At 37.3% G+C, this 10,722-nt stretch overlaps 1 protein-coding gene across 3 annotated transcripts; it reads right to left on the bottom strand.

The window, feature by feature from the left end:
• Positions 1-2,355: 2,355 nt before the first annotated feature.
• On the bottom strand, positions 2,356-8,879 carry ATP5MC1 (ATP synthase membrane subunit c locus 1). Of its 3 annotated transcripts, none has more exons than XM_014073945.2 (6): positions 8,766-8,879; positions 8,365-8,515; positions 7,339-7,387; positions 5,872-5,949; positions 4,541-4,716; positions 2,356-2,547 (listed from the first exon to the last, which is right to left on the bottom strand). In XM_014073945.2, the coding sequence occupies exons 3-6, from the start codon at positions 7,375-7,377 to the stop codon at positions 2,433-2,435; spliced, it is 408 nt and encodes a 135-aa protein (XP_013929420.1). In that variant the 5' UTR covers positions 7,378-7,387; positions 8,365-8,515; positions 8,766-8,879; the 3' UTR covers positions 2,356-2,432. The 3 variants fall into 3 exon arrangements, with proteins under 3 accessions (XP_013929420.1, XP_087569729.1, XP_013929421.1); XM_087713603.1 differs by having other exon boundaries at positions 8,859-8,874; XM_014073946.2 differs by lacking the exon at positions 8,365-8,515.
• Between the last annotated feature and the right edge of the window lie 1,843 nt (positions 8,880-10,722).

Genomic DNA, 10,722 nt, shown 5'->3' with positions numbered 1-10,722 from the left:
GTTGGCACATCGACAAATCTTTAATGCCTCTAAAAGCAACATAATAACTAGTTTTATCGCTTCCCAGGCAACGGTCGTTTTGATTTTATGATGCTTATTTTCGTAGAACTACCACCCGGAGTTTTCAATTGTATTTTTAAAAAAATGAGATGCCAGGTAGAGATTAAATGGGTAAAGCATTTCACTGCTGAATTATTCATTTGATTGGCAAAACAGCGTGAGATATGTATGTATGTGTATATATGTGTATATATGTGTATATATGTGTATATATATGTGTGTGTATATATATATATGTCTGTCTGTCTGTCTGTCTGTCTATCTATCTATCTATCTATCTATCTATCTATCTATCATCTATCTATCTATCTATCTATCTATCATCTCACGCCATTTAAAAAAGATTCTGAGGGGAAACCCAAAGATGCTTTTTCAGGAGACAACTGCATTTTTTTTCTTTCAAGACGTTTCGCTTCTCATCCAAGAAAGCTATCTTCAGGGAATATAAATCCTTCCGTTCCACACTGTCCTGTCAGAGCTGAAGAAGCTTCTTGGATGAGAAGCGAAACGTCTTCAAACAAAAATCAGAAACTCCTAAAAGCACCTTTAGGACAACCATGACTGAGAATCTCTACAGACCATTATGAGGGGAAATAAAATTCCTTTTGCATGACTCTGAACATACAGCACGTGGCAAAGTGGAATCTCCCGCATGATCATCCTTATTACTTATTCGGCGTCAGCTTCAATTTCCAACTTGATCTGCACATGGAGGACTCTTACATCGGGAACCAAATTTCAAGGGGGAAAAAACAACCCTGCAGCTCTGCATTTTTCCCCCTTTTCTGCAGCCATGCTAGAATATCGCCCCGGAACCTCCTAAATAGCTACAAGATTATATCTTTTTTTCTTTGAACGGGGCACTAAAAACCTAAGAGAATATATTTTGAAGGAAACTCTTTGTCGATAGTTAATCCTACGAAACTCAAGGCAACGAATTCCCACCTGCCTTAAGTAATTCTTTCAAAAAATTCCTTTTACGGTCGTAGACACCACCCTTCCGCTTCTTACATAGAGTTTGCTCAGTCGCGAGCAAGCATAAGCTCCGCCCTCGAGCCTTCCTGGAGATAGATTATGTTCCCTAGGCTACCTGTAGGAGCTGTGCGGTAATCTCCGTGCCAGCTAAGGTGTATCTTTATAGCAGTATCGCTTTTATGCTCTTAATTCTGGACTCCGCAAAAACATCGTCCGTTTTACCCAGTTAATTCGTCTCCATTCCTCATAGAAAAGTCGAGGTCAGAGTCCAGTTCTTTGTCGAACTGAGAATAATCCTAAAAAAATAAACCTTTCTCCAATATGTGTGTGTTGTGTGTGTTTTATTTGTGCTTTATTTGTATACACACACATACACACACACACAGACACACATATATGAAGAACTCTGCAGTATTCGGAATGTTCTGCTACCTTTTGCACTTGTTTTGGTGGGAGCTTAAGCTTTTCCCATATATATGTTGTATTTGTGCTAATATATATATATATATATGCGTGTGTGTGTGTGTGTGTGTGTGTTATTTGTGCTTTATTTGTATACACACACACACACACACACACACACACAAAGACACACATATATGAAGAACTCTGCAGTATTCAGAATGTTCTGCTACCTTTTGCACTTGTTTTGGTGGGAGCTTAAGCTTTTCCCTCAGAAGAACCAAAAAGCAAAACATCAGATGGAAAATAAACAAATTCAGTATGGCTTTAACTTTCATAAACTTTATTTAAATATCGGTTGCAAGAAACAACTCCTCTAGGAGAGAAGTGAATCAAAAATGGGTATCAGATGATGGAGTCTGTGAATGCTGATTGGCAATTTTTCGATTTAAGGTAAAACTATATGTCAACAAGTTGCAAATCTCATTACATACTTTTGAATACCAGTATTAAATAGACTCTCTTTTATTATGTGTTTTGTGGACTAAAATCCATTTTGTTAGATGATTGAAATATCCCGAGGTTTCATAAATTGGCAGAACAGTAAACAATGAAGTAAAGAAAAAAAATAGGATGAAAGTACAGTACATTATTTTAGTGGGAAGTATTTTCTATTTTAATTCGAGCATAGTAGAAACTTGGAACCAACTTCCAGTGCAGATAGTGGGTCAATCATCAATAACTGAGTTTAAACATACTTGGGATAAACACATGTCCATCATCTGACAAAAAATTAAAAATAAAATTACAAACATCAGAAGGGCAAGCTCAATGAACCATTCGGTCATTTTCTGTTGTCAATTTTCTGTTTTCCTGTTTCTATGTGAAGCATACAGAATAATGAATGACAAAAACAAAAACCTTGAATTATATTTATTTAAAGTTTGTTTATATCTCTAACAGAAGGCTTAAACTGAGAGGACAGCAGAGCCTTTTTACATGGCAAACAGAATCAGGAACGCCACCATCAAACAGAAGAGCCCCATGGCTTCCGAAAGGGCAAAACCAAGGATAGCATAAGAAAACAATTGCTGCTTGAGGGATGGGTTCCTGTAGATAGAAAAAAGAAAGAAAAGCCTGTGACATAAACTCTTATTAAATTCTCCAGAATAAAATATTACGTAATTTTTTCCAAACCATTATGGATCCTGATAATTGTTAAACAGCATAGATGATAGGTACTTGACTATAATTTAAAATCTTAGGAAAGTTTGCATAGTTCTGCTCCTATGTAAATAAAGGCTATATATATCCATAGAAACTGCTTCTGTTTTGTCAGCAGTGGATGATACATTTTACCTTTTCTTCTGGGTTCTTTGTCCCTAGAATGAATGGAAGGAGAGATTCCAGAAGCTAGAATGAAGCTGGAATTATTTTTCTCAAAACAAGGATAATTTAAACCAAAAGAGCTGAATATGATCTCAGTATTCTCGCCAGTTTAAAATTCAGTAAAAGATGTTCCTAAATGCAAAACGCTTTACAGGTAATCTTCAACTTACAACCATTCATTTAGTACCTAATAAAAAATTACATTGGTACTGGGGGGGAAAAGACTTATGACGAATTTTCACATAACCGTTGCAGCCTCTCTGTGGTCATGTGATGAAAATTTGGATGCTTGGCAATTGGCATGTATTTGTGAACACTGCAGTGTCCCAGGGTCATGTGATCACCTTTTGTGACCTCCTCACAAGCAAAGTCAATGGAAGATCTAGATGCACTTAACAACCTTCTTATTAACTTAACAACTGCACTAATTCACTGAACTGTGGCAAGAAATGTCATAAAATGGGGCAACATTAATTTAACAATCATTGCTTAGCAATGGAAAATTCAAGGTCAATTTTGGTCAAGTACTACTTGCATCATTTTTCTTTAAAAAAAAAAGACATGATTTGATTCAAAGTTTTATGAACACATGAATCTATATACCATGCAGAGGGGAAGAAAATGACAATAAAGCAGAAATATAATTGTTTTGTGAAAAGGGAGATAATGCCCCAGATGGTAAAAACATGCATTTAAGACAAGTATGCTTTGCGTGCTTTGGAACTGTTTATGATTCTCTTAATCAATGGATTAAGCCCCAGACCACAGACCACTACCGGGCCATGGCCTATTCAGAACTGGGCCAGGGGGAGGCATACATGCACATGCAATTCATGGCCTGGTTCCCCTCTCTTCCCCAAAGCCAGACCACCAAACTACAAAGATTGGGCACTGCTGGGATGCATTCATAGCATTAGCTGCATCTCTCCTGAAAGTTGATGGTTTGAGTCCGAAAAGTCTACTCTTTTGCAATGCCTTCTTTTGGGAATTACTGGAAGGTATACAAAAAGATACCATCACCATTATATCCATATGAGTCAGGATAAGTGGAATCCATTAAGCATGCCACTTTTTACAGATTGAGAGTGTTTTAACAAACTGCATCACTGTTTGGTTTGGTGGCTGCCGTGCCTGAGATAGAAACTCCATAAAGAGAGTGGTAAAGACACCCAAGAAGATTATAGGAAGCTCGCTTCCTGTCATTCAGGATACTGCTTATAAGTACTATGTGCTTAGAGCTCAAAGCATTGTTAGAGACCCTACACACCCGCTCTACAGTCTGTTTTTGTTGCTCTCCTCTGGGAGGAGGTTTTGAAGTATTTCTAGCAGGACTACCAGATTCTGTAACAGCTTTGTTCCCTATAACATTTGTCTGATAAACTCACAAGATTCTCTTGCCATATACATGTATACATGTGAACTAGACTTATGTTGTTTCTCCTTGTCATATAGAATTTTGTATTTATGTATTTATTTTGTCATGTTTTTTTATTAGAGTTGAAGACCATTTAAGAGCTATATGCAATCTAATTTCATTTTAATGTATGCCAAAGTGACAATAAAATTATTCTAAGTCTACAGTCTTCCCTAACTAAAGTTTCAGTATTTCTCAACTATCAGTAAAATTTATTTCTTAGAAGATGGATCTATTTGTGGACAAAGGTTATAAAATAGTTTCTAACTATATAGAAATAATTCTTGCATATTAGTTTACCTGGCATAACCAATGATTAAGCTGCCAAACACTGTTCCAATCCCAGCTCCTGAACCAGCTACTCCCACTGTAGCAGCACCAGCACCAATGAATTTAGCAGCTGTATCAATATCACGGGAGACAGAGCTGGTTTGGATTTCCCGATGAGCCAGCTGATGAGTGGAAAAGCCAAACGGCTGTGAAATGAGCAAATAATTAGTACAGTTAGAGCCAAACATCTGAAAGTTCCATTGTTTTCTTACACAAAAATATGTAATTCAGCATTTAGCTGGTAATGTATTAGGATACATCAAACACAGATATATGATGAGAGTAAAGAAACAACAGAAAGGTTAATGGCTTGCCAACTTTTAGCCAAAGGTAGAAGTATAATTTTCATAATAGTGTTGACCTCTACCTCCCATCAGCCCCAGCTAGCATAACTGATAGTGATAGAGACTAGTATTCAACAGCATCTGGAGGACTAAAGGCTTTTTATAGTTTCTAAGTACTGGAGGTCCATAATAATAAAATATAGAAAGGGAGTTTTTGTAGAACAAAAACAAAAGTTAAATTTCCATAAGTCAAACTCCCTATAAGAAATTTTAGAAAATCCAAACCTCATCTGTGCCTTTTTAAAGATGACAGCTACCACTAAACTGAAAACCTCAGTACTGGACAGATTCACTTGAAATGTTTGTCCATATATGAGATCCTAATTGTGTGATCTTTTATGATTAAGAGGAAATTCCAGAAAACAACTGAACAAGAATAATAGAAATATAGGCAGTTGGAATCAGGTAGCATTAACATTGAATGAATGAATGAACGAACGAACGAACGAACGAACGAACGAACGTACATACTTACGTATGTATCTATGTATTTATGTATCTATGTTTATTTAAATGGTCCTTGGAAGTTGAAATTCATGAACCATCTAATTTGAAGTAATTTTTACACTAATGTGAGAGGTAAAGAAACATCAGTTGGAAAGATGGCAATTAGACTAGGGGGAAAATAATATCAGGATGCACACTGTCTTCTTTCCCATATTTGTGTTCACCTATGCTTGTGGTTTATGAACATTACGAAAGAATTCTTTCTGGTCTTATTTAAGTAACATTAAACCTTCATGATCTTATGGAAATAATTCCTATAGTGACATTGCCTCCCTCCCTTTTGGGGAGACCAACACTGATGTGCAAAAGACTATATAAAATTCTTCTTATGTTCCCAGTTTGTAAAATATTGTAACAGGAGGCCAGTAATGTCCTAGAGTTCCAAGGGTTAAATAGCGCCATTTCTGTACTTTTAGAATATAATGTGTAATAATAACTGTTTATACTTACCTGCACAGTTTGTGTCTCAGGCCTACTCAGTAAAGATAGGGAAGCTGGCCTAGTTAGAATTCGAGAACAGCAGCGGAGCTAGAGAGAAAAACATTTCAGTTTATATCCAACTACATACAAATCTATGCAGTGGTCTAAACTAGCTATTCAAATCTTAACTAATCCAAATCAATTTAAAATTCCTTACGTTTACACTGAAATTTTTTACAGTGACCTTCAATATGTTCTCAAGGAAATACCAAAAAAATAATCTTTTTTATATTATTCAACACATCATTTATACACACGGACAGCACCAAATGGACAAATCTGATAGATTATTCTATATAAAGTACTTTATTATGAGTAAAGTACTTTAAATAGTACTTTCCTATTTTAATTGTGAGAAAATGGCAAATATTGTAAATATATAGTGTACAATTTAATTTGTACTTCAAAACATAAAACATTAGATTTTTTAATATTCAGGATATTATATATTATGTTGCCAGACATAGCAGAGCCGAGGTGGCGCAGTGGTTACAGTGCAGTATTGAAGGCCACTACAGCTGATTGTTATCTGCAGTTTAGCGGTTCTAATCTCACCGGCTCAAGGTTGACTCAGCCTTCCATCCTTCCGAGGTGGGTAAAATGAGGACCCAGACTGTGGGGGCGATATGCTGACTCTGTAAACCGCTTAGAGAGGGCTGAAAGCCCTATGAAGCGGTATATAAGTCTAACTGCTATTGCTATTAACAGTCTATTGCCATTTTCTCTTAGTCACATTATTACAAGGCTGTCAAGTAAAGGCACTTTTTTCTTTCTATTGTAAATTTTTGGATAAATTAACAGTCATGGGAAATGTGGAAAATTGTCCATGTTGAAATAATCTGGCTCCAGAACAAATTGTTTTTTTCCTTATATCTCTAATCCAAGAATTCCAGGGATAATTTGTGCATTTGTGGAAATGCGCTGTTCAAGAAGAGAAAGAAAATTTCAGTATTTCAAATATAGGCTGCTTCTAAACTTGTCTGGAACCAGAAACCATTACTATGCTAACCACTTTGTAAATGCATAAACTATCCTTGAAACACACCAATTGGCTTTTTTTTTTTTAAGGAAAACAGATTCCAGAGTAGAGAATTAACAAGATGCTCCACGACCTGATTATTCCAGGAAGTCCATTTTGCCCAAATGCATCAGTTATTAATAAATGACAGAGACCTTGCCTAGCAGATGAGCAAATACAATGGGAGACATTTTGTTTGCACTTTTTACAGAATTATTTGACCATTTTAATAATTTTTTTAGAAACTAATTTCACAAGGATCAGCAAATAATCTGCCAAAATTCATTGTGCGGCTTAGAAAAAGTCACTTAGCTTTCTCTGTAAAATAGAAATTATATAGATCAGTAAGATCAAATAATTTAAGAAAAATGTATTTATTAGTTTTCCATTAAGCCAGGTGTAAGGCAAACATTCCATACCAGAGCTGGTGAAGCTAGAAGAGTTACTGGAGTCTGCATTCTGATTGTCCTGAATGAAGAAAAGAGCTACAATGAGATACATATAGCTTTAAAAAATAATTGAGTTAAAAAAGACACACACAACACCTCCACCACTGTATGGCAAATATTGCCATTATTAAAAACTTTTTTTTCTTTTACCTGTTGGCTTCCCATTACTAGTATATTTTTAACGAAGTATAAATACAAAATTAAATGATAGATTTAGCAACTACAATTGAGACTGGCAACTCAGTTGTTAAGCAAAGTGTTGCTAAATGAAATCATGGCTGTGCATAATGATCATACTTTGGCTTTCCTTTGTTTTACAAACCTTCAAGGATGACAAATGCCACTATGGTCACTAAATATGGAGTATTAAATCTGTAAGTTAACATGACTACTATGGAGTGAAGGAGGAAGGAAAAGAAGGAAAGAAAGGAAGGGATGTGAAAAGTATTAATTCTGTTACACTACTCCAACTGACATAATTACTATAAGATAATGAAAAATTATCAGAAAAGTACATGTTAATATGGCTATGATATTCAACAGAAAATTACTTTTTTCATTCTTTTACAGGCTATAGATTCTATTAGTGATATTGAAAAATATTAAGCTGCGATGGAAAGAAAATGCTCACAGGATGACACATATCGGACTCTAGTTACAAATATCTAATATTTGTACAGCTATCTCTACAAAATCTCTTTTCTCAGTTTTCCTGCTTCAAACAAGAGCTTTCTAACCAAACCAGATACTAAAATATATCACTAACAGTATCCCAGTACTTTTTCTTTAATATACCCATCCTAGGCATGTAAAAATTTTAGATGCACCATTCATTTCTCTTTTCCCATTTAAGCTCCCATTTTTCATCCGTTTTGCCAGTTTCTCAAAATGATACAGCACAACATAAACAGCTTTTGAGGATTAGAGTAGAGCCACACATTTGTTTGTTCTCCCTAACATCAGTCAAATATATAATTATCCAGAAGCCAGTTTCACCGTGTTCAATGGAGTTATTCCTTGTTGGCATCAGGATTACACCTTGAAAAGACGGGTTGTAGTCTAACTCAATAATAGTAACGTCGATCAATCACAGGTTGGGAGTTCTCCGAAATTTGTCAGAGAAGAGGCTGTGCAACTTCTAGAAGCCCTAAGAGATTTTAAGCCATGTTATTTTGGTTAGTCAGAAAAAAGAAGCTGTTATGTGGGGGAAATGAAAATACCACCGGGGGGGGGGAGACCTTCGTCCTATCTGACTTCCTCATTGCATCTCTGTACATCATTAATCATTATTTTCTAGCGGTCTGTACCCTCAAGTAACCAGTCTTCCCTTGCACAGCTCCCCGCCTCCTTCGGGTGCAGCACCTACTGCTGCTTACAGTCCCTCCGAAGCTGCTCACCTTCTAGTCTAGAGCAAAGGAAGATTCTACTGAACCCTCAAAATCGCGGCTCTTCCAACCAGCGAAAACCAAGCTCCGCCCGCCCTCGCTCACCTTGCCAAAGTATCACTGCGTCCTCCGCTCCTATTGGTTGACGCGACGCCCAGGGGCTGACGGGATACAACTTTCTTCACTATTCGCGTTTTGGGCGGGGACTCCGCGCGCTCCCCCCCCCCTCTCTCTCCCCCTCTCTCTCAAAGAGGATTGGGTAATTCCAAAAGACTCCTTGCTCGCCCATTGGCTAGCTCCCTTACACTGTCGGAGATGGTTCATAAGATAATGCTAACTAGAGGAAGACAGAAGGATCACACGTTCTGGTTATTTCGTGATGTGGAACGTGGAGAGCCTATTTGTGCAGGAAATGGACCAGCCACGTTTTGTAATGCATGGGAAATTCCGAATACGAAATTGTATTCTGTGTCATTTTCGTTGATGTGGCATTTTTGTTGCCATCATAAATTTTGGTTTTCATCAAACGTATTTCTAAGGCTCTTGCCTTAGATTTGATTTACCTGCTGCTTTTCTATCAAGGGCCTGTCTTCCCTAATCTGGTACTTTGCGGATTCTTCCTATATGGGATCTCCATAGATTGTAGCCTGCAAAATATGGAGATCTGAGGGATAGTTGAATGTGAATAACTGTTAGGATTTTTAAAAAAATCAATGTGAATTTGTAACTTGCAGTTTTGTTTTTACACCACTTTTATTTTGTATACCTAATACAAATCTTTCATACTGAATCAGAATAGAGCTGGAAGGGACCTTGGAGGTCTTCTAATCCAGCCCCCTGCTCAAGCAGGAGATCCCATACCAGTGGTGGCGAACCTTTTTGGCATGCATGAGTGTGCACGCCGGAGAACCAGAAACCCAAAGACCAGCTGTTCTTTGGGTTTTCAGCATATGCATGCACCACAGCCAGCTGGTCTTTGTGCATGCTAGAAACCCAAAGACCAGCTAGACGACGTACATGTTCATTGGCCAGCTGGTCTTTGGGTTTCTGGCACACAGGAAGACTAGCTGTCCAGTGTACATGTACCTGCTGGAAACCAGAAGAGCAGCTGGTGATGGTATGCATGTCCACAAAGAGGGCTCTGCGTGTCACATGGCGTGCCATAGGTTCACCATCACGGTCCTATACTGTGTCAGACAAGTGATTTAAAACCTCCAGTGATGAAGCAATGATGACGTCTGAAGGCAAGCTGTACTATTGGTTAATTGTCTTCACTGTTAGGTAGTTTTAAATCAATTCCAGGTTGCTTTTCTCCTTGATTAGTTTCCATCCATTGTTTTTTGTCCTGTCTTCTCTGCTTTGGAAAGTAAATTGACCCCATCCTCTTTGTGGCAGCCTCTCAAATACTGGAATACTGCTATCATGTCCCCGCTAGTCCTTCTTTTCTCTAGATTAGCCAAACCCAAATCCTCCAAGTGTTCTTCATATGTTTTAGTCTCCAGGCCTTTAATCATCTTAGTTGTTCTTTTTTGCACTTTCTCAACATCTTTTTGTAATGTGAACAAAACTGGACACAGTATTCCAGGTGTGGTCTTACTAAGATTCTATAAAGTGGTACTAATATTTCATGTGATTTCTATTCTATGCCTCTATTTTTATACAACCAAAGATTGTATTAGCTTTTTTGGCGGTGGCTGCACACTGCTGACTTAAGTTTAAGTAATCCTCCGCTAAGATTCCAAGGTCCCTTTTACAGTTTAGGAGCCAAGTTTCACCAAAGCTGTACTTGTACCTTTGGTTTTTCCTGCTCAAGTGTAAAACCTTGCTTTTTTCCACATTAAATTTCATTTTATTCAATAAAATAAATGCCCAGTGTTCAAGTCTCTCAAGATCTTTTTGGATCTTGAGCTTGTCTTCTGGGATGTTGACTATACCTGCCAGTTTAGTGTTATCTGCCAACTTGATGAGT

This window comes from Thamnophis sirtalis, unplaced genomic scaffold (assembly GCF_051295495.1).
Source record: "Thamnophis sirtalis isolate CommonGarterSnake01/CBP01778 unplaced genomic scaffold, rThaSir2_p1.2 scaffold_4, whole genome shotgun sequence".
In the NCBI taxonomy this organism is placed as follows: Eukaryota; Metazoa; Chordata; class Lepidosauria; order Squamata; family Natricidae; genus Thamnophis; species Thamnophis sirtalis.
The sequence above is the reverse complement of the archived record's forward strand: the minus strand, read 5'-3'. Positions and strand labels throughout refer to the sequence as shown.

Coding starts and splice junctions, on each gene's coding strand:
- ATP5MC1 (XM_014073945.2), bottom strand. CDS start 7,377: ATGCAGACTCCAGTAACTCTTCTAGCTTCACCAGCTCTG. Junction 4,717..5,871: donor CTGAGACACAAACTGTGCAG/GTAAGTATAAAC, acceptor CTCATTTCACAG/CCGTTTGGCTTTTCCACTCA. Junction 2,548..4,540: donor TTAATCATTGGTTATGCCAG/GTAAACTAATAT, acceptor TTCTATCTACAG/GAACCCATCCCTCAAGCAGC.